The 27,263-nt window shown below is 45.4% G+C and overlaps 1 protein-coding gene across 1 annotated transcript in view; it reads right to left on the bottom strand.

Moving 5' to 3' along the window:
• Positions 1-368: 368 nt before the first annotated feature.
• CDH4 (cadherin 4) overlaps positions 369-27,263 on the bottom strand; it is a 416,129-nt gene continuing 389,234 nt past the window's right edge. Inside the window, exons 9-16 of the mRNA XM_041417862.1 lie at positions 23,344-23,529; positions 17,177-17,430; positions 13,937-14,079; positions 9,762-9,995; positions 8,471-8,704; positions 4,225-4,364; positions 2,211-2,375; positions 369-840 (exon numbers count right to left, since the gene is read on the bottom strand). Of these exons, the coding sequence (XP_041273796.1) occupies positions 634-840; positions 2,211-2,375; positions 4,225-4,364; positions 8,471-8,704; positions 9,762-9,995; positions 13,937-14,079; positions 17,177-17,430; positions 23,344-23,529 (1,563 nt within the window). The 3' untranslated portion in view covers positions 369-633. The remainder of the gene's footprint in view (positions 841-2,210; positions 2,376-4,224; positions 4,365-8,470; positions 8,705-9,761; positions 9,996-13,936; positions 14,080-17,176; positions 17,431-23,343; positions 23,530-27,263) is intronic.

The raw sequence follows: 27,263 nt of genomic DNA, 5'->3' as shown, positions 1-27,263 counted from the left end.
AAAAAGGCAAAAAAGAAACAATCTCCACAGTTCCTTTTTGTTAACTCCTTCCCAGCTAGAACTGGCTTAGGGTCACAGGGAGTGCTGCCCAGGATGGTTGTATGTTTGTTTTCATCACTCCTGAGATTGAAGGGAATCTGACACATGCACCAAAAGGCACTTTCAAATATATATATATATATATATATTTTAAAAACAGTGCTTCTGTTCTAAGAAATTCAAGTTAAGACAGAGTGCCTTTCACTCTCTTTAGTCATAAAGCAGGTAAACGAGCAATATCCCAGCTGACATTAAAAAAACAAAAAAAAAAACCCAAAAAGAAACCTGCAGCAGAGACAAGTGTTCATGCGAGACAGCTCAATATTCTAGGAAAAAAAAAATACAACAGAAAAAAAGGAAAAAAAAAAGAAACCTCCTATATCACCACTAAAAATAACAATACAGTCAGCAGGGGATATTAATTAAAAAAGCTGCCACATCTGTACAGTTCTTGCTCCTGCATCGGCTCTTTTTGTTGTCTGTGGGTTTGTTGTTTTTTTTTTTTTTTTTGTTTCCTATATTATTTTCCTCCTTCTTCTTCTTTTTTTTTTTTTTTAAATTTTTTTTTTTTTTTTGTAATAAGATGAGGTCAGTTTAATCTTCCTCTCCTCCCCCGTACATGTCCGCCAGTTTCTTGAAGCGGGGCCCCCAGTCGTTCAGGTAGTCGTAGTCCTGGTCCCCGGAGCTGGAGGAGTTGAGGGAGCTGACGGAGCCGGCGGTGGAGCCGCTGCCCTCGTAGTCGAAGACGAGCAGGGAGTCGTAGGGGGGGGCTGTGGGGTCGTTGTCTGCTGCACGCAGGCCCTGGGGGGAGAATGAATGGTGTTAATGCCCACCAGGGTCTGAGGGGCGCTGGCATGGCTGGGATCCCTGCAGCGAAGCCAAAAGGGAAAAATTGTATTCCTGGGGCTTCCCGGATGCACCTCCAGGTAGAGACCTCAGCTGCCCCCAGCAGAAAACCCAGTAACTCTCACTGTCCCTGAAAAGAGTCGTTATTTCCATTTGTTTATGTCCAATGATCCATTTCTGGATCTGGAGAGCTTTCTGTCCTACCAGTGTGCCCTTGCTGGGGTTGCCTGTTAAGATTTCCAGTTTAGCCAATGAAACAAAAACCAGCATCCTTCCTCTCCCACCAATATTTTAATTCTGGTGATTTTCATTCCTTCAGGAAAACAAAATAATAATAATAAAAAAAAAATCACTCCTGGCAAAATTCTGCAATTAGGACAGGCGTGGGGTGTGGAATCCTGGGCAGAGGGCTGGGGAGCATTGCTGCTCCTGTGCAGTGTGGGCAGCAGTGTAGGCAGGCCATGGAAATGGCCTCAGGATATGGAGAAAAAGAATTGCTTTGCTGCAGAGCCCAGTGTCAGGAAAAGCCGGGTGGAATTGCCCTGCAATAAAGCAAATGTTCCACATTCCCACCCTCAGAAGCCCTGGCCTCAGCGTGGGGAGATGGAACTGCTTTCAGCAGCAGGGGCGTGTGTAAGGAGAGTGAGTCCTCACGAGCACACGTGTGTGTAAATGTGAGTGAAGGATGGGCAAAGGGACAAAGGAAGAAGGCATTTTAATGATGAAAATGAGAAAAGCACAGCAGGAAATGCATGTAATAATAGAATTAAATGGCTGTAACATTTATTTTTCTGGCTTAGGAAATGGATGGTGTGCTTTGTCTCAGAGGAAATAATGCATTGATTGGTTTGTAACCACTCAATCACTCAAAACTAAAAATGAGATAACAAATACCAAATGGATAGATATTTGTACAGGCAGATAAAGGAGCAGTAATCTAACATAAAATAAAGAAACTCTGTCTGATCTGAGTCTCTCTGTGCTGCAAACTCTTTGAGGCTTTACACCAAACACAGCTTACGAGGAAGGCACAGACTGCTGAAATAATTACAAGCACAGGAGCCACAAATGGCTCATTCTGCCTGGGTTCTGAAAAGCATGGTGTTTGTGACACCCATGAGACAGAAATCTTGGGCTTTTTGCTGGTTCAATGCCTTCATTAGGCCAAGCCCTGCACCCTTGGCTCACACCAATCCTTTCCCTGGCTGGCATCGGATTTCTGGCCTGAGCAGTAGCACTGCTTGGTGTGTGCAATCAGGAAAACCTCACTTTAGCTGGCTGCTCAAGCTTTGAAGATGTGACACAGGACCCCCTACAGAACATACCTCATTAATAAAATCACCAATATCCCCTGGATGTGGGATTACTGGTCTTATGGGATACTGTGGTTCAGCACCAATAGGTCTTTCATCCACCCTTCTGACTCCAGGTGTCTTGTTCAGCACGTGATCCATGGTCTCTGGCTGCTGGAGCTGGCTTAAATCGTAATCCTGTGACAAATGGGAAGGCACAGTGTGAAAACCAGAGCTTTTCGTTCAGATCACCTGCTCACTCCATGTGCAAACAAGTCGAGGGCTCTAATTCTGTTTCAGCTGAAGTTTGATGGCAAATCTTATCCCTGGGTATGTAGCACCTCCATCTGAATTACAGATGAACCTGACCTCTGAGGAGCTCATAAAATTGACCTGCTAAGTGTGTATTTTATAAGTTAAATTAAGTATTTAAATACTTTCTGAATATTTCACACAGTGTCTAAATATCTGGGATAAAACCCTGGCTTTTGTTTGTGTGTGCATAGGTGTACACATAACTTTTTGACAAAATACACAATATAATGTAGAGACACAGAGTTAGCAGACATATTATTGCAATTACATTTCTACAGAAGTAAAACCATTAAAATGTGTATTGCATTTATGCATGTAGACCTTTCAAAGTAATTATGTTCTTTTTGCTTGTGAAAAATCCCAACAGAATAGGTTTCTATCACAAAATGAGAACCAGGTAATATTTCATTAAAAATGTATTCATGTAGGTAATGGTGTTTTGCTGCTTATCCTTTGCTGTTATTTTTAACGAATCCTTCCTAAAATATTTAAGCCTACTGTGTAGTTGCCTGAAACCAGATACTTCAGCTACTTGGAATGCTTAGAACAGTGCTTTGTTCTACCAGGAAAACTATCCTTGTGCTCAGATGGGGATGACTGAATCTCCAGGAGCAATATTTATAAATAACTTGACAGCGACAAGAGAAAAAAAAAAAAGAAATGTTGATTGCGAGGATTTTTCTGTGGAATAAGAACTTTTCAAGGTTTGGGTAAACTCAGAGTTTTCCATGGCAGCTCTCACTGGGCTCGCCTGCTCGCCACCAGGACCTCCATGGCAGGATGTGCTGCAGTGGTTTTGGGGGGATCCCCAGGCACTGACCTGGAACCACGCAGTCCAATTCAACAAGCAAAAAAATAAAGCAAAAAATAAAGCCATTACACAATGTACAGTCACATAATCTGCATGAACATCATATTTGAGAGTGTCCTGGGCTCTTTACTTGTGTTTGGTAGGAGTGAAAAACCGGTGACTTCAATGTGAGTGACCCAACTTTGCTATTTTAGCTGAGGAATTGGACAGGTAGCAGTGGAAAAACACAGCCCAGGAGAGCAAGTCAGGGAAGTTTTCCTGCAGTATCAGCACTGGTGTCTGTAGGAAGAGCCACGGGAGGAAAGCTGACATGTTCAGGCAGCCTGTGGCTCAGGGCTCTGTCACCCAGCACAGCTTTGCCACCGCGCGCTGCGTGGTGAAAGAGAATATCCCCAAATCTCTTTAGACATTTCTCATAAACCATGTCCAGAAATTAAAAGAAATTAAAGGCACATTAGAGATGATTAAGTAAATGCAGAGAAAGCCCACAGAAGATCAAGCAAGCCAAGGCAAGAGACTGCAGCCACAGGGCTGGGTAGGGCAGTAGCTACTGGCTGGTTTTATGAAGATCTCTGGTAAAATATACAATTTTAATGACTTAAATAACAGAAATGATGGTTTGATCATGAGTGTCAGTGGAGTGATTTATAGTCCTTCTCCAGGAAGGTGCCTAGGTGTAGAAAAATCCCCGTGGCACTGGCCTCTTGGCATGGTCCTGCTTGCCCAGGAGTGTGTCCCAGTAATACCCTGAATGTCCTGGACCTGCTGTCCCTCCACCACACCAGGGAAAGCTGCCTGGTCATAAATACAGGAACACAACCCTTTTGCACATATTCTACTAAAAATAATGTGGTTTCTGCCTTTTTCGAGAGTACAGAATGCACATCTGCTCTCTGGCCACAGCTCAGGGGCTCTTCTCACCTGATCCTCCTCTCCACCTCCCTCTTCGTCGTACTTGAGGATGTTGTCCCTGACGTCGTCCTCGGGGTCGATGAGCAGCTGCTTGGTGTGCCGCTCCTTCTCCCGGCGCTTCATCCACACCACGAAGAGCAGGACCATGGCTGCAACGAGGAGGAACCTGGGTCAGCTGGGACCTCCTGCAGCACAAGGCCAGCCCGAGGCTGTCCCAACTCCTCACCTACCCTCGCCCACTGCAGAGAACCTCACTGGCTGCTGGTAGGAGGAATAAAATGTTAACCTATTGTGTGGTTTAATTTTTAAAGGAGAGATCAGTGAGTGCTGTAAATACTGTGGCAGATTCCCACTACAAACATTTCTTTAAGATCCATCACTGACGCTGACTGAGCTGATATTAATCAGGAATAAAACACACAATCAAAGGAGAAGAAACTAGAAAGTGTGAAAACTGAAGCTTTCTGAAAATATTTGATCTGGATCCTAAGTTTTCAGGATTAGATTTCCACCTTTATTTTATTCAGGGATATAAAGATGGAGGGAAGAGAGCTGCAGAGAAGGAACAGGTGCAGCTACCCAACATTTGTGCACAAGGGGCCGTTCCAGCAGCATGGCACAGGTTCAGCCCATTCAGGTCATGAGCCCTGACTGTGACAGTCTCTGCTGTTTTCTGCAGTTGGCCAGGCAAGACTGATCTGGGGAGGATGCACAACACTGAGTCCTGTAATCCAATTTGGCCTCCCTCATATTCTTCTTTGGTCCATGAGGGAGGCTCTTTAGACTTCTGAGATCAGATTAGGCAGGACATTAGCACATGCATTTGGCCATCGACTTGGAAAGTAAATTTCAGATCATCTGAAATCCTTTCAGAGAGCATGGCTAGCTTTGCAGAACAGGGGAGAGCAAATCTGGTAGCACACAGCCAAGCTCCTCAGGCATCAGCATTTGCATGCCAGGCTTGGCTAATCTCTCTCAGTACAGTAACAGCAAGAGATGAGCAGTTCTTGAATCATGAGAAATTTTTCCCTTCTTAAACAACTCTACCCACAGGGAACATGGCTCACTGCTCCACAACCTCATCCTTCAAAGGGACACCCGCACGCCAGGGGCTGGCTGTGTGCTCCCTGTGATTTACTGCATGCAAGATATCTGGGAACTCAAGTCTCCACTAACATAAGGCAGCCAGACCTCTTCTTCTTCAGGAATGCGTTAATACGTTTGTTTTCATTTTTGTAATCAGTAGCTGCAAATAATGCCCTGAAGAATCAAAGTTCAGCCTGGGATTCTGCTGCAGTTACACCTCCCGCTGCCTGCTCTCCCCTCTGTTCTTCACGCAAGCCCCACGCTGAGCTGCAGTGGTGGCAATTTGCAGGAGAAGGAAGCAATGGATGGACAGTGGAGGTGGGAACAAGTGTCCCAGGTTCATTTCACCTGGGTCAACCCTCAGCTGTGCCAAACCAATGCAGCCAACACAATCAAACTCAGGCAGGATGTGAGATCCCAAAGTTTGGGGTTTTTAGCTGAGACCAGGCCCTGGGGACATGGATGGAGGAGGTGGTTAGGAGGATCCAAATTCTTCCTCCCAGCACCAAAGTGTTTATACCCAATAGGAATTCCAGGAAGTGAGCAAAGAGGACCGGACAGCTAAATACTGCCATTGTGTACCACCTGGCACATCCCTGCCTGCCAGCTAACAGAATTGTTTTCAGATAGTTCAGCATTTCTTTAATGCTTATCCCAGATCTATTCAAGAAAGAAAAAAAGAAAAGGAAAGAAAATGTAACTCTCATCTGTAATATAAAACCTCAGCTACTTAGCAGACTATTGAAGTCCTTTTTTCATTGTTCCTTTTCAAGTCTCTCACAACAAGATACCTGACTGGTCCACAAAGACAATATTATAATGCTTACTGGGGTTTATCTTTTTATTTCCCTTTTTTTTTTTTTAATGATACTTTTTCACGCACTTGTGGAAAAAACGGTGCCATTAATGCCTTTACAGCTACCTTGGAAAAAAAACCACCTTCAAAGTGTCAATGGTGGATGTAGTGCACTCTCCTTCCTTTTATTCACTCTGCAGAATGGGAAGTGCTATTACTGCTGTTAGAACCATTTTCGCTCTGCATGTAGTTTTCCTTGAAATCTATTGTCTTCACTCTTCACAATTTTTTACTGCATTGCTCTTCTAAATGTGTTATTTGTGCAGCTAATACATCAGGTAGCAAGAAGGAGGAAAAAACCCCTTTGAGCAAAGGTAAAGGCATAAACTTCCTTCACAGGAGCAATCTTGGATCTGTCCCCTTGTTTCTTTTTCCTTTTAAAGTCATCCAACTTTGACCTGATGACTCTAAAATGGACAAATAGCACAAGAAAATCCCTCTTCTGCCTTCTTCTAGGCTATTGTTTAGAGGTCATGATATGAAACAGATAGAAAGGAGGCAAAACACTGGAAGGATGTAACTGTAAAACTGCTCATTGCAAATTACATTTTTCATCACTGATACAGTGCTTTGCAGCTCTCCAAGATAAAAAAAAAAGTCAATTAGAATTACAATGAATGTAAAAATAAGCTTTTGTAACAAAACCCATAATTTAAAATGGGATAATGTATCTGAAAATGGAAAGAGGAATCTCTTAAATCAAATGTCCTTCAGCTGAAGTTAATTTCAGTCAATAGGATTTTCAACCGTTTTAAATTGTATTTTACCACTGGATTTATACAAAAGCAGCAAAAAGAAGACCTGTGTTCAATCACCTCTGTGGCTCCTGTGCAAACTTTGAGCCCAGGGGCAGCAGCAAACCTGCACAGCAGAAGGAGGTGAGGCTGATGAACACCTTCATCTTCATCGGGGTGTGTGACTACAGTGCCCCCAACAACCACCCTGGCTGAGGCAGCAGCCAGAACTGGGAATGGGGGCAGGAACTGGGCACTGTGGCTGGGCACAGGGATGCTCCACCAGCTCAGCTGGGCTGGGAGAGAGCAGGGTCCTTCCTCACTCTCCATGCTGATCCAGCAGATCAATACACACCAATACATTCCCAGCACCAGCCCAGGATGTGGATGGAAGTCCAGGGGTGACCCATTCTCCAAATGTGCCATGTCATGTCCCCATGAGGTGACACTTGGAGCATACGTCACTCTGTCTGCTCTCTGTTAAAACGCATTGGGGGTAAATATTAAACGTGATTTAGCACCATAACTCCCATTAGCTTTAATGAGAGTCCCATGGATTCATCCTGTGTTTTTTGATTAATATTTACCTCATTGTTCACTTCAGTGCTTGTTTTTATCTATTCCTACTGTGCCAACTCCTGCTTGAAGTTATAATGATATAATTTCTGCTTTTTAAGTGTGCGCATGCATGGTTATTGGTAACGCTCATGGAAGCTTGGGACTGACAGCATTCCTGGGCAAAAGGGATAGTTTTGCCTTGAGAAAAGGGATAGCTAGTCCTTCTCTGTGATGTATTCCCAGTCCTCCACCATTTCTGACAAACTTGGAATCCTTCCTCTAAAAACACTCGTAATCACCCCAATATGAAGTAATTTTAAAAGCAATGGGAATAGCTAGCATTCTTCTTTTCCTTGGAACAATCAGAAAAACAGAGTTATGCACTGGCTCTGCAAGGGCCTAGCCTAGTTCTCATAACCAGTGTATCTGGTACTGGGAACCAGTATATCCACAGCCAGCCAGACATGAGAGCTGTGGGAGAATCTGACAGAGAAAATTGGAAGGAGCCTTCAACATTTTCCTGCAAAATATGGACAATCCTATCACACTCACTACTTACAAGTTGTTGTCAGGTGTAATAATGTTTGTAAAGCTACTGGAAGTCTTAGAAAGACAGGTCTGACACAGGCAGAGCTCATTTTGCTGATGCTGCAGTGAAGGAGGTTTGAATGCAGATGTGTGAACCACTTCCACAGCCCAAGCTCAGGGACCTGCCCTCTGCATGGAGCTTGAAAAATACAAGCTATAGGAAAGAACAACAGGGAAACATGAAGGAGGGTAGATTTTGAGCAGATTTTGGGAAGAAATTCTTTACTGTGAGGGTGTGGCACAGGTTGCCCAGAGAAGCTGTGGCTGTCCCATCCCTGGAAGTGTCCACGGCCAGGTTAGACAGGGCTTGGAGCAACGTGGCATAGAGGAAGGTGTCCCTGTCTGCGACATCAGGGTTGGAACAAGATGAACTTTAAGGTCCCTTCCAACCCAAAGCAGTGTGAGGCTTTAGGCCAGGCCCTGTGGTACTCACTCAGTAAGATGATGATGCAGATCAGGATGGCAATGATGGCCCCCGTGCCCAGCCCCGCGGCAGCCACGGCCCCGATGGTGGTGCAGTCGCCGTTCTCGTCACACGGGCACACCTTCACCTTGATGACAGAGGTGTTGTACAAGGGGGGGTTTCCTGAGTCTGTCACGATGATGGGCACATCGTACACTCCCGCTTCCAGGTACATGATCCGCAAACTGAGCTGGGCATAGTCCCCTGGAGACCAAGACAGACAGACAGACAGATGACAGACACTGGTACAGCCTTGCAGCCACACTTGGGCAGGCTTCTCTGCTAGAGCCTTCTTCTGAGCCCTGCAGAAGAGGTTAGCAACAGCACACCTGGGCAGGACAGCTTCAGACCTCTGCCCCCAGCAGTCTGGCCAACAAGCAGCCTGTGCTTTGCCAAGGACTGTGTGCTCTCACTGCTGCACTCATCTACCTGGATGCCATCTGCAAATCCACTTGCATGTGTTCAAAACGGCATCAAACACAAATAGGAACACAAGGATAATGCTTCCTGAGGCTGGGCTGCCCCTGGCCACTTGTATAGCTTCTGCACTTACTCACCCTTCCCCCTGAGGATTTTGGGAACTCATTGATGACAGGCACAGCCAGGTAATTCCCTTGTGACTGAGCCCTGAGCTGTGAGGGCAGGAGCTGTTGCCCTGGTCTAGCACCCTCTGCCAGACCTCAGCGAGAGGGACCAGCACTGAAGCCAAAACCAGCCCACAACTCCATGATATTTTCCATCCTCTGCTGAAACTGCCAATAAGCAGAGCAATTAGGGCCATTTGTGGTTGCATGCTGCAATATAAAAATCCTTCACATACTGGTAATCTTCACACTTACCTAGCCCTCCTGGTTCCATGGTAAATTAAAAGGCTGCCTTTATGCAATTATGGTCAGAGAAATGAACATTGATCCTGATTGTGGCTTATGACAATTACACTGGAGGAACATAAGGAAGACTGATAATAGCTTTTTTCCCCTTGGCCATTATGGATGATTTATACTCTGTTCACTACTGATAACTGTTCATAATTATGAACTGCATTAAAAAAAGCCAAGTGCCAAGGCTCTTAGAGTTATGCTGCAGGTCTGATACAAATCATTTCTGATTAACTATCTTGTCTATAATGTCAGCCGTAATGTGCTTTAAAAAATAAAAATCGGATTAAAAAAAGTGGGAAAGTTTTGGAGTTGGAAGCCTCACGTGGGGCTCATCAGCGAACCAGAGCCCAGATGTGCTCAGCATTGCCTGCCCCGTTTACCATTGAGCCGTGTGATGGTCCAGTTCTTCCTCACTGCAGATGGCACACTTGGCAGCTCGAAGACGAAGGGCCCCACGTTCGGGTCGATGTCGGCGTCCGCGGCCGTGATGTTGATGACGTTGAGGTTTGGCTTCTCACAGATCTGCGCCTCCTTGGGCAGCAGCTCGGGAGCGTTGTCGTTGATGTCGATCAGGTAGATCTGCAGAGTGCCGGTGCCGCTGGCGGGGGGAATTCCTGCATGGGAAACACTGACCTGTGAGCACCACCTGGGGAGCAGCAGGACTGGAAACACCAAGGACCAGCCCCCTCTCTGCCTTACAATTCCAATAAACCAGGATTTCCACCTCCCCTCCCTGGACCTTATTAGGGACATACTGAACTTTCATGGTCCCTTGCTTTACGCGGTATAAAACTTCCCCAAGCCTCCTGATGTTGCTGTTTTTCACTCCTGCAGAACAGGAGTTGAGTTCTGCAGATCTGTAGCCTGCAGCAATGCCCCCAGTCAAACTAAAACTGCAAGCAGGTGATGCCAAGCTGCTCCTGCAAATCTTGGTAATGGCTGTTTTGAAGAAGAAAAACCATTAGAAAGAGAGCTGACAAGGGGAAGAAGAGGGCTTGGAGGGGAGAAAAACCTACACAGTGTAACCCATTGGTCAGCATTTACTGTAGCACTTGCTGGCCAGTTTTCAGCTTTGCAGATCATTACTCTGCTTCTAAGAAAGCCCAGCTCCCCAGCATGTCCCACATCCAGCCCCAGCTTTAGTGGTGAGAGGTCCCTGCTTGAAGCCCACAGTGTGAGCCATCACTAGACCTGCTGGGTGATGCCACTAACCCCCAGCAGCAGGGCTATGTCCCAACAACACAATTCCCCACCCTCTCCACGTCTGTCCCAACCAGCAGGGATGTCACAGCACAGCAGTCCTGGTCCTCCACCCCTTCTTCCTATGGAGAACCACATTTGTCAGACTAATGACTACTCACACAAAGTAGTATCTGCTCTGGCAGGAGAGAACAGCCTTCCCAAAAATGGCACAGTGTTTTTCATTTCTCTCCCCACACATTCATCTGGCAGCTCCGTGTTGGCCTGCCCTCTGCCTGCATGGCTTCAGCAGTTCTTTTTAAAGTTTGCATTTTCAGTCCTGGCCCTTCCTCCCATGGCTAGATACAAAGCTACACAAACCACTTCCTCATCAGGCTTCTGCTTCCACAGACGTTCCTTCCCACATTCCTTTCTCTGTGTCTCAAGGGAGCCTCAAAAATTCTGAAGGAGCCCTGGAAATCCTTTTTTCATGGTTCCCACATAAGCTCTTCAATCATGGACTCTCATCCTCTCATCTTGTAAGCATGGCATAGGTCTCCCTCTAAAACAATATGTCTTTTGATCAGCCTTGAAACCTTCTGGAGAGGCAGACAGCCCACCAGGATACCGGGGCTGGACATGGAAACTGACTTTTGGGACCAAGCAAAGTGGTTTTACTGCTTTCACATTACCCAGAGGATCTTCTGGGATAAAAGCACTGTAACCTTTGAGACAGACTGAACACAAACCCTCAGTCCTGAGAGGCACTAACTGGCATGTGGCTGAAATAACCTGCAATTGCTGCACATACAAATGCACTTTGGTTGGGCCATTGAGTATCACTGGGGTCTGAGTCCTGGTATTTTTGTTTCTTTTGTGTTTCTGAGTGCAGTTCTGGGGCAGTTTTAGGAGAAATGAAAAGTAAACAATTCTTTTAGTGGCCAAGTCCTACCAACATATGGAACATTTCACATTATTTCAGCTGTCTTATATGGAGAGAGCAAGGACATAGAGCAGGTACTGATGTGCAATGAAAGATCCTTGGACTTTATCCTCAGGAGATGAGGACTAAAATAGCATCACTGACTCTAGTGGAGAAGCTGGTCTGATCCCTGAAATTAAGACTGGAATACTAACGCCAAGAGGAAGAAGACAATACAGTTTCTGCATCTACATTTAAATGTTGAAGTCTCCAGCAGTGCCTTTTTCACAGGGCCAGTGTCTGCATTCCCACAGCAAGGTATTTGCCAAGGTTTTCATGCTCAGATCTTTGCTTCATGAAACCTGCTGGAATATGACACATTTAAGTTCTCAGCTTCCCTGGGAGATTGGCTGAAATTGGCTGAGGGGTTCAAACACTGCCAGGCTCCACTCTTGTGTAGACACAGTGTGATCCAAAGGACTCTCTCCTCAGAAACCAGGTTAAAACCATGCTATTGATTAGGATTCCCTTTCTGCCCTCCTTACACTGCAGCCAAGACTTTTCTTAAACACAGTATCTCTACACTGGAGCCCAGAGAGAGAAAAAGAGCATGTCCAAGGAGTATTGGCTAAACTTCTTTATCAGGTACTGAGAACAGCAAAAAGAACTTCAAGGAAAGAAGATGCTGTTGCTTCTTCAAGACAGACAGAAAAATCCCCAGCAAAACCCTTGACCCAAAGCTTTTCTTTGATGCTGGAGAACCTGGAACTTGGGAGCAATGTGGTAAGAGTCTATTAGCCTAGATGAAACTTTAGCTGTTATCCTAAGCACTCTAGACAGAATTTTAAATAAGGTGTTGCTTTATGTGCATTTTAATGGCTGCAATATACCAGTGATAGATTAATTTTTCAGAATAAAGAGATTTATCTAGGCCCTCACTTCCTGAGCTGCTGAATGATGGATGTGGAGGTGCTGATGCACTGCTGCATCAGCATCACAGCCAGGGAAAGGGGCTAACTCCACACCATGTTGCACCAAGTGCCTGGAATTTGCAAGGTCAGATGGTGAGGATTAGGTTGATAGGTTCAAACTCTACCACTGCATCTGTGAACAGCCTTGGCCTACTCATTTGACCTGTTTTGCCCTATGGCTTTTACAGATGAACACCACTAAACCCATTTGAGAATATTTTGAATTTCCCTGTCCTGGTTGCCTTCATGGATGGGAAGCTCAGGACAGGATTGTGAGGTGAGTCCTACCATTCATGGCACAAAGAAGGGGCAAAATGCACTTCTTGGTACAGCTCCTCAGCCCTGAAACTCTTCCATGAATTTCCCTCATCCCTGTGACCTGGTGCTGGGGATGCAATGATTGGAGTGATGCCTGGAGTTCCCTCTGGAACCCCAGAGGGAGGAAGTTTTTATTAGCCCTGCAACCACCACCAGATCTGCTCATAATGACCACGGCATCTCCAGCCTGAGGGATCACACCAACCCTGCCCTGAAAGCGCCTGCAGAGTATGAGCAAAATATTGAGGTGCTCACAGCCAAGCCCAGACTGAATTGTGCTGCTGAAGCAGGGCTTTGGTTAGAGTGCTCAGCACCCTGCAGCAGGAAATGAGGGTGGGTGAGGGGGAGGAAGCCCTTCTCCTTGTCCTGGGAAACTCCTGAACCTCTTCCAGGAGGAACTGAGGAATGAAATACCAGCATGGCCACATTTGGGTGTGGTTAACAAAATTTGTCAGTTCACCCTAAGTGGGATTAGGAAGAGAAAAGCAGAGCAGCAGCACTGGGCTGCCAGCCCTTGAGTGAGGCCAGCACAGTTCTCAGCGCTGACTGGACCAAAAGCACTGAGTGATCTTCAATGAGAAGAACAAACAGGACTTCTCCAGGAGCTCTGACTGGCCTAAGTGGCTTTGGAAATAAGCACAGCAGCACCCAGATGATCTGATGATGGCTGCATGTTTCAGGCAGGCAGTGGCCAGGAAGAGCCCAGCTCCAGTGACAGACACACCTTTTATGAAAACCACCACGGTTCAACAAATGGACTTATTTTTAATATCCTCCTGCCATCCCATAAAATTATTTCTGGTTTCCTGATGGAAGGCTTCCTGAATGTTCTGATCAGTGCCTTTGGGAGGATTACCAGGACCTGTGTGCTCAGCAGCCCCAGGAGAGCACATCCCTTTGACACTTTTTTAAGTTCAGGCTACGCCGCCGCACTGAACTCCCCAAATCAATTTTCCATTTGTCCTCCCTTTCCCTTAATAACACTCCCCGTATACTGTGCACATTTAATTTACTCCAGCAATTTCCCATCCCACTTTCACATTTTTGACCATAAAAACCTGGGAAAAAGATAACTTATACTGACAACTCTGTCAGGGCATCATTTCTCTTAATGCATCACATTAGAGTCTTATTGAAGCATGAACAATGTGAAGCCTGGGCTCACCGTTGTCAGCCGCCAAGAATGTGGCCTCGTAGACATTATTCTTAATGTAGTCTGACTCTCGATCAAGGACAGCAGCAGTAGTGATCTGACCATTTGTGGCATTAATGTTCAGCCAGTTTGCAGGATCTGACAGCTTAGAGTATCTACAGAGAAAGGAAATAAATACATGGCAGTCTTTTCACTGACATATCCTTAATATTGCTTGAAATCCTTTTTTTTTTTTTTTGTCTGGACTCCTGACCTGTGATTCAAAGGACCTTTGGATAACTGGTTTTGTTGACAAACACAATGCTAATTGAGTATCCGGTTTTTGACCTTTACAATTATTCAATTTTTCAATTACTTTAGTTTTAAAGGTTCTTCTTTCCACTAAGTGCCACTTACATGCCAGTTTCCTGCTGCTAGGAGAGGGCATTTCCTGAGGTCTCTGCAGCTGAGCATTAATGGGGTCTGCAGTGACCATAGCATTCATATTCCTGAACTGGAGGATGGATTCCTGCTCTCTCCTGCTCCTAACCTTGCTCTTCTGAAAACTTGTTTTTGAAGTCAAAGACATTCCTGTTTTCTGCCCACCACTAATAAACAACAGTTTGGGAATACCACACTGTCAGAGTTAACTCCCAATTACTCAGTCAACTCACAGCTGTTTTCTGTTCATGTCCCATGCAACCAGCTGAGAACATGGGGTTTTTTTTGGGCAAGCTTTTCCTGTGTTCTCCAGATCAGTGTGTTCAGTTAATCCTTCTTACTTGCTTGTTTTCTTGCTTTTCTGTCTACCAGTTTTGTACTGTTTGAAGTAAGATGGACCATAACCATCCAACTGGAAGCTAATAAATGGCCAGACTATAAATTACTGAAATAAGCAAACAGAAGCTGAGCTTATTTCATGGGTAACTCAGACCTGCTGATAGTTTTATATAATTTGTCATTAGATATGCAGGTGAGAGCATTACTGGCTTCTGGTGAATATCCCTTTCCAGAATTGGGCTGTTTGAAGCAGAAACTCAAAGGGAAACTTGAGCTGAGTCAATCCATGTGAAGAGAAAAGCAACACACAGCTGCACAAACTCCTGCCAAAGGAAAGAATTACATTTCATGGAGCTAGACTCTTTGGGATGCTTTCATTTCAATATCACTGCTGTGAGGCTCCTGCCCTTTTCTCTGCTAAATGACCAGGGATCCAGTTTCAAAGCTGGCTTTGTGAATGTGTCTGTGGCTAATGAGGATAACCTGAGGTGTGACACTGCCCATGCCAAGCTGTGCATTACTGGAGATGCTCCTGCTTCCTCATCTTCTATTTGTAAAAACTCTATTTCATCAAAGACAATTTAGAGACTGAAATCTGTATGCAAGGCTCTAGCAGCTGGATCAGCTCTGCAAAGTGCTTATCACGGATCTGTAGGTTTAGCCTTTTGGGTATCTTTTTTCCTAACTCACCAATGCCAACTGTGAAATAAAAATGAAATACCTTTTTTACATCTCACAAAGACAGGACCCCAAAACCACCCCACTGCTTCTTGCAGAGCCTGGGCATTGGCTGTCCTGATGCAAAGGGAGAGAGATTGTACTGAGGTTTGGAAATGAGGTGCTGGTGGATGCACAAAATGCGTGTCCTGGAAGCCCTAGAAAGAAACAACTCAAGTAACTGGCTTTCCTTTCTGCTAAGGAAACCTTAGCAGACCCTACGCATGCCCTGTGCAATGACAGGAACAGCAGGAGCTCGTTTGGATTACAGATCACCCCCTCCAGGTTAGAGGGAGTACTCAATCACAAATGAGTTGTTCTCTCCTCTGAAAATCAGCCTTGGTACAGACATCAGGGAAATAAAGACCCTTCAAAGGCCAATATTTCAAAAAGGACATAAGAAAAATGGGCTTGTTAGTTAGGATGGTCTCTTTCCTCCAAAGTCACAGTCCCTGTCTAAAGACAACAAGATGAGGCAGTGAATAAACTACCATTTTCTAGACCCGACAGCTCTGTGCCAGGTGAAATATTTCAAACTCTTCCTGACACAAAATGTCACAACTGATCCAAGTTTAAGTGGCCTCAGCCACGGTCATGTTGTATACTCAGGTTTTGCCAAAAATACCACAGCTCTTACAGACTGGGAGCAAAAAAGAAAACAATTTCTGTAGATGTAGAAGTATCCAAGAGCAGGAAATGCATTTTCTGTCTGCACAGACGGAGCTGAAATAGTTGTGAAAGTGTCACAAGGACTCATCCTCACCTACACTTTTCTGCCAATTATTTCCTGCTGGGAAGGTGTGTGAGCTGGGGTCCTGGACCCTGGATTCAATCCCTGCTCTGCCCGGGAGGGACAAAACAGAGACAGAGTGAGTGACACCCTCCTGGTCACAGCACAAATTAAAAGTGATCTTAAGCTGCTTGGGTAGAAATCTGACTTTTACAAGGTTAAAATTTTGCCAGCTGAATCCCATTCCTAGGGAAAGCAGCTAAGGGAGGTTATGTTAGGCAGGTGCTCTGAACAGAAAGGGAAGGTTGGAACAAATTGCACCAACTGGGAGCAGGCAAGGGGAGCACTGGTGAGATACAGACCAAGTGCCAATGGCCTGTGAATGGGTGTTTGACTGCTCAGGCAACACTGAACAATTTGACACTTTAAAAGCCTGCCCAGCAGCTGTTTGTAACCCCACCAGCCTCGCTGTGAACTAGACAACTCCTCTTGCACTGTGCTTTTAAGCAAGGTTGAACCTAAATGTTCTGGAAGGCATGATTAAAAATTCCAGCCATTCCCTTTGAAAACCCAGGCCTAGCCCTTTCTATGCCTCAGTTCCCCCCCTTAAAACAAAAATAACAAAGATGCCTTTTTCTAAACCCCTGTGTTTATGAAGTGCATGAACCACACAGGTCAGAGCACCCTGGGTGAGGCACAGCCAAAGACTGGGTATGAAGCAGCCCTGACCTCTGTAACAGCACAGAAATCTGCTTCACTTCAAGGTGTGCTCTGCCCCACGGCAAGCCAGTAACACAGGACCCAGCTGTGTCTGCTCTCCTTGACCCAGCTGCTCAGAGCCTGCCTTACCTGGAGCAGGGGGCTGTGAATTTACAGACTCGCAGGACACCGTGCGAGTGCTTGACTGCAGGCGCCACTCCCTGCCACGATCTCACTCACATCCCACCAGCCAGTTTGGAGATCAGCTTTCAGCTGCCTGGCTCCCCAGATTCATGCAGCTGAACCCCCCAGCTGCAGGGGAGCCCCCAGGCTGCCTGGTGTCCCACCTTACTGCCTGCTGCATGAAGCGATCGGGATCCACCGCCGAAAACGTGGTCAGCACCGTCCCCGTTGGCACCCCCTCCTCCAGCCTGATCAGCTTGTGGTTGGTTGGGAAATACGGAGCTTCGTTGACATCTGTGACTGAAATGGTGACTCCTGCTGTCGACTGGAAGGACATCTGGATGCCACTGGCCAGAGGAGCTTGGTTTGACACCATCACTGTCAGCATGAAAGCTCTGTTCATCTCGTAATCAACTGCCTAAAACAAACAAACAAGCAAGTAGAGAGCCAAGCAGAGAATAAATTCTACCTTCTGGCTGGAAGCTGCAAGACTAGAAGGCAGATGATATCAAAGTCATTGCCTCATCCTGCTTCCTCCTGAGCTCAGTTCTTTTGAAAGTGTAAATCCAGAGGAACTTCAATCCAGTGGAGGATTTGGCCTTCCAGTTTTTGGAGGGTCAAGTAGTTAAAAAAATTCCACAAAGGAAAAACTGCAAACAGCAGGGAGCATTTGCTCTGTGTTTTGTTCCAATTCTAAGTGGTTTCCAAAAGACAACTTGCCTGTGAGAATTGAGCATCAAATGAACAAACCCACACAGGGCTGCTCTAATGCAACAGGTGGAGACTGTTCAGAGGGCTGGGACTGACACTTAGCAGTGCTATTAGCACTGAAACTGCTGACTGTGGAACCAGGACAGTCTCTGTGGACCCATGAGCCTGAAGGGCTCTTTATTTTCCCTCTTAAATGAGTTTATATGCAAAGGTGGAGCTGCCAGGAACAATCCCTGGTCAGGCTAAGCAGGTCGTCCTTCCAGTGGGACCTCTCATCCTCCTGCAAGGCACCTTGTGGTCTCTGGAGGTTGCCCACAGCTCTTACAGCTGGGTTTTGCTGCTGGGAGGCCACAGATCTCTTCTCAACACACACATGAAGACAATGTGTCTGTCCCAGGAGCCAGATGGAGTGAAAAGCCTTTGCTGGCACGACTGACTGAGCCCAGTATAATAATAATTTCTAAACCATCCCACTAATTATTATGAGGGAAGTCGCTAATCATCTTCCAGGGAGGCTTGAGTTATGCAGGATCACACCTCTGCTTGTTAAAAACTGCTTTGCCGTGATTTATAAATTTAGAAGCGTATCCATCCTCCCTAATACCTTCTCCAGCGCTGAGTCTGCAAAGCACTCACTCAGGGTGTAAAACGCCACAGCTACACCGACTTGGACAGGGATTTACAGCAGCAGGAGCTGCCTGCCATGTCCTGTTTAAAACCCAGTATTGTCAGGAGGGAAATCAAATCATAGGAGCCTACACGAGAGAAACAAATTTCAGGGGCAAAAGGTAAAACAGCGGAATCTCTACTCGATTGAAGTGCAAATGTTCCCGATGCTAAATGGCTTCCTGACAGGCAGGGCCAACATTTAATAAATAAAAGGAAGCATAAAGATTCCCAGTACACCCACCCGTGCTGACTCACGGACTTGTGCTGCATTCAAAACCAATGCATGGTAAAAGTTCCCATTTAAACACTATTCAAGGCCTTGAAACAATTTGACTAATGCATTTCCTCAATTTCTGTTCACATCCCCTCTAATTTATATTCCTGCAGTTTTCTTTTTTTTTTTTTCCTTTTTTTTTTTCATGCTGCTCTGTTTGCTAGGCTGTCCACAGCCACTCTGCACCCAAGGGGGCTCAGAGGCAGCTGGGGGCTGAGCAGCTCCACGGGGAATGATGTGGGCAACTCCCTGCTGCTGATGCTCAGGACACACAGCTCTGCTAGGATGTGGCCTGATGTAAAGTACTGGGGTTTTCTCCACCAAAAAAATGTAGGGCTTCCCTCTCAGCTCCTTCCTCTTTCTTCTGGAAGCCACAAAACCTGGGCTGCAGAAAAATCTTGCAAGGAGCAGAGCTGGACCAGGATCTGGCACCCCAAAGGCTGTCTAGCAGGCATCAGTGTCCCAAATAGTGTCCACCACACTTCAGTCTGCAAGACAGAGCTGATATGCTCATCTCTTGTGTGTCCACTGAGTCCTATTTCACACAGTTTTGTAAAGAAGAAAAAAAAAGGAAGGTAAATTCAAGAGTCTGTGCTGTCCTGGCAGTTTGGGCTATTGAACCCCATGGGACAGCAGCCCCTTGCAGCCAGACACTGTCCAGCCCTAAGGCAGAACTTCTTTCACTCCTTAATAAGAAATTTATACCAGAACTGCTCACACCTCTGCTCTCTAAAACTGCTTCCCTCTGAGGATAATGGTACACAGAGCACTCAGTGCTCCTCACACCACACTCACCCCTTCCACCTCCATGCATCTCACTGGAAATGCTGTCCACTGGTCATCTGACATGGTTTTAGGGACACGGTGGATTTGGCATTGCTAGGTTAACAGCTGGACTGATGATCCTAGAAGTACTTTCTAACCAAAATGATTCTTTGATTCTATGACAGCAGGATCCTGAAAAAGCCCACAAAGCTGCTGCATTTGGGACAAGGACACGTGGGACTCTTGCCTAGTTTTCACTTTCATGTCCAAGAAGCACTTGACATGAAATTAAAAAGCAGCACTTTTGCAGGTACTCCTTGCTGGACGTTTGGTGTGTGATCTGGCTGTGAAACATTCCCTGGAGATGCTGCACATCCTCCTCCTTCACCAGCACCTCCAACGTGGGTGCAGCAGAGCCATACTGAGGGCTTGCCACTTGTCCTCCTTTTCTTGGGGTACTTTTAGCTGAAGTGAACAAATTTGCCTGGTGTTATAGTTGAGGCAAATAATAACTGAAGCTTCAGCAGCATCTCCATTATAAATTCACAGCTCTGATCCATGCAGAGTTTATAATAACATTTTACTTAGCTGGCTGCCACAGGGCAGCCACTGCTGCTCTGGGAGATTGTCTTCAGTCTCTGTGGTGCCTCATCTGAGTGGGAAGCTTTTCTCTGCCCTTGATCAAGGCTTTCTTTGAAGATTAGGGTCTTGCACAGTTTTGGAAATGGTTTGGAAAGGCAAGAGCAGAAAAGGGAAGTGTTATACTTTTGGTGATCACACTGGAGATACAGATAGGGTTTTGCTGAGGGCAGCTTCAAAATGGCCCCCATGAGCATAATCTGATCTCCAAAGGGAAATCTGGCTTGGAAGCATTTCTGGCCCTCCATTTCAGGCCCCTGAAATGCTGGTGAAGTGGTGGGATTCTGCACAGAGTCCCTTTCCCTGTGCTGCTGCTGTCACTCCTTTGCTTGCGGCAGGAGTTATCTACGAGTGGCTTTGAAGAGCCACGTGAAAATCCAGCCATGTAGGGTCTGTAAATAAATGGTTCATTACCTGACTTTAATTTTTTACCTGTGTTTTCAACCCACATCAGTGATCAAACCAGAAAGAGACCGCTCCAACACACAGCGAAGAACAAGCTCTGACTGGCCACCCAGTCTGATGAGAATACATCCCCCAAATCTTTAAGCATATTCACTTATTAACAGAGAACAAAATATTTCAAAGAAGGTGGAATCCTAAGAGTCTTCCCTTCTTCACCATGAAAATTTAATCACAAGCAACTTCACTCATTCTCCTTGCTGAAAATACACCGAAAAGCCTCCCAGCCAGATAGGGGTAGGGAACCCTGGTGCCCAGGAGGATCAGGTGATGTGGTGTAGTGAAGACATCCAATGCAATTTCAAGCTCTGAGCTCAGCTTGATGAGATGGGATTTTCATGTGGTTCTCTGCTTTGTGATCACTGTGGGTTACACAGCAGTGGAAAATCAACACCAGCATCAATGGTGTCTTGACAAATCTGCCCTGCTTTTTGCCTGCAAGTTGTGAATAAGGGATGGTTCATTATGCACAAGTCCTTGTGCAGCAGTGTTGATCATGCAAATCCCCTGTTGTTCACTTTGATGTGCCTTTAAACTACAGTCTTGACACTTTGCAAGATTAAGAATAAGGGGTCCTCCCCTACTTGCAGTGAAAATGTTGGCATTTCGATTTCAGACCAGGCTGCTGATGTCAGTGGAAGTTAAATTTTTGCACTTTTTTTCGATGAATGTTTTCTGTTTAAGCAGAAAATATACAGATTTGGGTATGTGTATGCTTACACACATATATGCAACATATACATGTGTCTAAGCTTGAAGAGGTTTCATAGTAAGGCTGTCAACCATCATCACAGAGCAATAAAAAGTGATAAATAAGAGAACCCTGCTGAAATACCATCTGGCAGGTAGGATGATGTGTCCCTTGAAGTTTCAGCAGAGCAGCATCTGCAGACACACACACATAGCCCAGGGCTCAGGGAACAGGACAGGCTCACACGTTCCTGCCAGCGTGACCTCACTGGCATCTCACTGATACCATTTCTCCTAAGACACAAACTGTGCACATTAGGAATGATTGCAACTTGTTTAGCTAATAACAAGGAAGCAAGGCTCAACACAGCCATCCTTGAATCATGCTGCTCATTAAACTTAGTATTTCTACCTATGTTGTTAATTAAAACTTTTTGTCAGGGAAGGCCAGACTTATCAGAGGGTGCTGCCTTTATCCACCCCAGCAGGTATTAACCCTTCCCATGTGCAGTGCACAGTGTGGGCTGTGCAGCTCCTGCACATCTCAACAGCCTATGTGAGATGTCTTTGCTGTTTTTTGTAGTCAGAGGGAGCATCCACAGGCATCTTATCTGGGAAGAGCTTCAGCTGAAGGGATCCAGAGATGTCCTGGCTGTGTGTAATGACTGCAGAAACACTCACTGGCCTCACAACTGAAAGAGAAGCGAATGCTCCAATGAAGGCAAGAGTCACGTTCTTTGGAAAGATGGAGACAAGGAAGGAAACACAATTTGGCACTTGCTGCAGGTATTTTGAGGCTTCCAGCTCTACCAGCACATGGAGAGAAGAAGGGATGGTGGGTATTTCTGGTTTGATTTCTTGGGAGTCTTTAGACAAGATCTTCTGATGATCCAGCCTGGGGGGTGGCTTTGAGTGGAGCTGTCCCACACTGTGTGTTTATCACTTAATACCAGGAAAAGGAAAATCTCTCCAACAGTTTTGCTGCCAAACAACTCAGTTCAGCAGCAAAACTGTTGGAGAAATTTTCTTCCCTTTTGTTACCAGAAAATTCACTCCTCCTGAGATCTCTCCTACACACCCTGCTTTCACAGAGGATCACTTGACTGACCCAGGCAGTGGAACAGTGCCTTGATTCACAGCAAGCAGGGGCTTTTCTGGCTCAAGAAGGGCAGGGCTGCCCAGTCCAGGCTCTTTCCCTCTTGCAGAGCTCAAAGAGCCAAGGAGAAGCAGGAGGTGGAGACCAGGCTCTGGTGCTGGGAATCCCTTCAGCATGTGAGACTCTTTGAAAGCCCACGGTGGGCTGGGCTGAGCTGGGAAACCCAGAACCAGTGCCATATGCTGGAGAGTATTCAGGACTCCTACACACAGAGAGATGGGAACAACAGATCCAAACACTCATATTTCCAGGCAGGGAAGGCACGAAACAACTGCAGGTTCCTGGCAATCCCTGCAGCTGTAAAGGTGACAAATAAGCGTGCTTTGGCTTCCTCTTCGTTGGAACCCAGGACATTCCTCTGACTGTCCTGGATGACTCGAGACCCTGGCAAGGGGCTCAGAGACCTTGGCATGAAGCAAAAAACCCCTGTGCCTTTGATTTTAGCCCATGGAAAAAATTACCCACTTTGTGTGACGATTTACAAGTCACAAGAGTTTGAGCAGAAGGATAGTTAATTTGTCAGAGGGTGAAAAAGGAGAATTTTTGGGTTTTAAAATGGTGATTCAAGGGGCAAGATGGAGGAATCTGGGCATGTCCTGTCCGTTCTTCTCCTTCTTCTTGTCCTCCATCTTCTGCTGTGATGGTGGCACTTTTGGATTGGTTTTGAGTAGAGACAAACTGTCTAACATAGGTGATAGATACTGGAAAATTACTGTAAATAAAGTACACGTAGTTCTTAGTATAAAAAGTTAACACCACCCCAAGGGCAGGTAGTGTGCCACAACCTGACCTGCTGGACAGATCTCAGCTGGTCAGGGAAAGAATGTTACAGATAAGGAAAAATAAACAACCTTGAAAAGCAGAACCGACCAATCTCAACTTCTTCTTCGGTCGCGGGGCTGGGAGAAAAAAGACTTTCTACTACCTCAGGGTCATCCCAACCTCAGAACCCCGACCCTCCTCACCTTTACCACGGTGACCATGCCCTCGTTGGTGACGGGGTCTGTCCGGATGGTGAAGTGGCCCGAGGGGTCCCCGCTGATGATGCGGTAGATGGCGTTCCAGTTGGGAGAGTGGGGCTGGTCCCGGTCCATCACCGTCAGGTTTGCCACCACAACCTCCACTCTGTTCTCAGGCACTTCCCCTGAATACTGCAAAGGAAAGACAAGGGTGGTCATGCTGGGAGCTTTCTGTCCATCCTCACACCCCCCCTACCCTCTCCCCTCCATCACCATGCCCACTGGGAAGCCAGTCCTGTGAAGGGGACCATGGCGTTATTTGTAATGAGCAACACATTTCTTTTTCAATTCTGCTTTTCTGTTGAAACCCTGGTTACTGAGAATTTTAGACTTTCTGTGCTGACAAGCACTGACCCCCAAGAGAACACTGCCTTTCTACTGCTTGAGTAAGGTGATCTGTGAATGAGGTGAATGGTTCATATATTCCCTGCTTTACTTCCGTATAAATGCCCTCTGGGATTCCAGTAGGTTGGATTTACAGAACAGCTTTCTGAGCTGCTTCCTTGATATCTGAAATCACATCTCGAGGCAGATCCACAGCTTGGTCCTCAGGTTTATTATGAGAAAAAGACAAGACTTTTCCTATTTTTTTCCTTTGAGTATTTCCCCAAAGCCTAACTTCACCTCTCAGCCCAAAAGAGAACAAACCTGCTATTGCACAGCCACTGCACAAGATTCAGCAAATGCTCCAAGGAATCCAACAAAAAAAAAAATCTTGATATTCTTGCTCAATTACAGCAACTAGAGAGTTAATTGTCAACAGCAGGGGAAAATGGCATACTGAAATGTCTGAATTTTTTAGGATGACTATCTCCATTTATCTAAAGGTATTTTGCTTCACTCGGATTTCAGTGATGGCTTCAGATTGCTTTTTCAGTGATTTTACTTCATTTTATTTCTTTCTTGCCCCTGATTTTGTCTCATTATTTGAAGTGTTTCTTGTGATTTTGCCACAGCCTTTCCTGGTGCTTAATTTTCTCATTTAGCACTGATTTCCATGGAGCATGTCCTGTTAAGGCACATCCTGGCACATTAACTGCATTCTTTTCTGCTTTCCAGTCCCTGATTTATCTCATGGCTGATCAGGGATCCTGGCCTGTGAATACTTCCAGTGTTTGGGGCTCAAAAGCTGCCAGTAAGACACATTCCCAAATTTTCAACTGTCCTCATGTCTCAGCACTGCCTATTAGCAGCACTTGCAAATCAACACTCTGATTGACATATGGCAAATTAAACACTGGGGATACGCCGGGAGCGGCTGGCTTGGAGTCTGCAACTGAAATTCTGGCCCCAAACTGCAGGAGCAGAGCACTTCTAAAATCTGGCCTCTGGTGTGCACAAATGCCAGGTTGTGTAAATGATAATAAATCATTCCTTTGTTAGCACAAGAGTCCGTTTCCCCTCCTAACCCATCCCCATCCTTTGGCATCTCTCCGTTACGGATGCTTGTATTCAGTATATATTGTTTCACCGCTGACAGTGAAAATATTCAATCTGCCTTATGCTAATGTAAATTTAAATTTGCCCTTTAGTGGTATCCTGAATGGCATCTTGCCCTCTTTTCTGCTATGCACCTGTCCTAAACAAGTTTTCATTAGTGAATGCAGATGGCATCTCTTTCTAGCCATGCCAAGTGGTGGGGAAGAACAGTGGGAAGCTGCAGGATAATTCTTATTCCACTACATGCTACACATCTTCTTTTCTCTTTATTTCCCCTGATTTCACTTGTTCTTTACCCATTCTCTTGCCCAATTTAGAGTCTCTGCGGCACACAGCTTAAGCAAGGGAAATATATGGAAATTTATCAAAAGCCTCTTGAAAAATCCATTAGATTATGTCATATGTACACTCTACTATCAACCTTGTCTGAACTGAAGCAGATTAGTTAAACAGGATCATCTCTTCCTAAATCCACACTAGTTATTGCCCATTACATTAAATTAATGTTGTATGGCATGGCAGCAGTGACAAGCTGACGAGCCCCCAGTCTCTTTTAGGCTGCACTGCTGACAACAAGGTATCATTCTGTAATTCCAAAGGAGTTAAACACTCCGTGAAACCATCTCAAATCTTCAACCCAAGACCACAGATTTCATCTGTCAATCCTAGGCTTATCCCCTGCAGAACCAAACAGAATTAAGTCATCAAGAACAAACCATCAGCTGCACGTAACCCATTTAAGAGGGCCAGTCCTGTGCGACCCCTGAACACCTTCAGTAGGTCACAGCCCAGCTGCTGCCAATGAGTTTGGGTTACATGGAAAAGCCCCACACAACAGATCTCACAGCAGCTCCTCTAGCAGCCATCACAACATCTCTTTTGAGCCCACAGTATTAGAGCTTACACATTTTAAAACACGAGGTTGTATTAAAAATTATAAATACACAAGCACATGCCAATATAAAGCCCGGAGGAAGATCACAGCAGCTTATAAAGCTTCTCTACTGGGGTGAATAGCACAATGCTCAGCACATCCTGGGCAATCCAGGAGTTCATCCACTTGTTGTTGACCTCTGCTAGGTGAAGTTAGGAAATTATCAGTCCTAAGCAGAATTGAGAGTGGATACTGCTTACTGTGCTTATAAAGCAAAGTATTATTCTGAAGAGAACAGAGCATCTTCACTGGAATCAAAGGAGCCATCCAAAGCTATTCAGGGTAAAAAGCAAATCTTGGAGAGATGTGCCATGGAGAAAAGAGTAATTTTCATCAGCTACAGATCAGCAGCTACTGGGAATTCAAACTGGAGTCTGCCTTTCCTCCCTCTCACACTCCCCCACTATCATTATTATAGGTAAATGCTGTAATGTGTATTGTCCACAATTGTCTTTACCTTTAATAAAATTAAGTAATGACATTAAATTACACCTGCTAAAGGAAGGATGGCAGCTCAAAGCTACCCACACTTCTTTAATGTCATTCCCTCCCTACCCTTGAGTAATTCAGTATAATGAACATCTTTCACTATGCTGCTTTCCAGCATTCCCTCTGCTCTAAGTTCTCTTTCATAAGATTACAATTGATTTTCAAATAAAGAGAAGCATATCTATTCAAACAAGGTAAAACAATGGGCAACAGAGGAGCTGCTGGAGTAAACACAAGATTGATAAAGCAGTGCTTGACCTATACCTGTAGCATTTACTCATATTCCCCTGTATTTCATTTAGCTTCACTTTCAATTGTTGCATTTGAAGTCCTTTATTTCCAGAAAAAATTTAAAGACCACTCATAAGGACTTCTCTGGCTGATTGTTACACACTTCCCTTCTCAGATAAGGATTCGTTCTGAAACTGGCATTTCCCTTTAAATTATGTGGGGTATTATTTTCTTCCCCTCCTATGAAGACCTGTGCTGGCAAAGCTCCTTCTCCCATTCCCCTTGAGCTGGCCCCTCTGAAGTTATGCCTTGCTGAAAAGGAAATAATTCATTCTGATTTTTGGGTGGGTACTAAAATTGCTTAATCCCAGAATTTGTCTTTTGTGTTATTTGGACCTGACAGCACATAAACACGCAGACAAATATCATTCCAGAGGAGAAAGGGATTGATGTGGAGGACAAATGATGAATTCACACCATGACTTGACTTTGTGCAATAAATCTGGAGTCTGGGCAGTGAAGCCATGCACAGCTGAGTAAAACCAATTAGCTGCTGCAGCCACTCCTAGGGAGGTGTGGGATTGAGACAGGTGAACACAAAGATAATTTTTCAGGCTTCCTTCTAAAGGGAATTCATTTTTTTCCAATGTTTTTACTTCTTTCCCTGGCTGGTTTTGCTAAAAAGCTGTGAAGGCAAAGACTTGTTCAGATGCATGTCTGCAGGAAAGATCTTTCTGTTGCCTCCAAGATTGGCTAATGATGACACAACATT

This window comes from Onychostruthus taczanowskii, unplaced genomic scaffold, assembly GCF_017590055.1.
Source record: "Onychostruthus taczanowskii isolate IOZ18803 unplaced genomic scaffold, ASM1759005v1 scaffold57, whole genome shotgun sequence".
Lineage (NCBI taxonomy): Eukaryota > Metazoa > Chordata > Aves > Passeriformes > Passeridae > Onychostruthus > Onychostruthus taczanowskii.
This window is presented reverse-complemented; position numbering and strand designations above follow the sequence as displayed.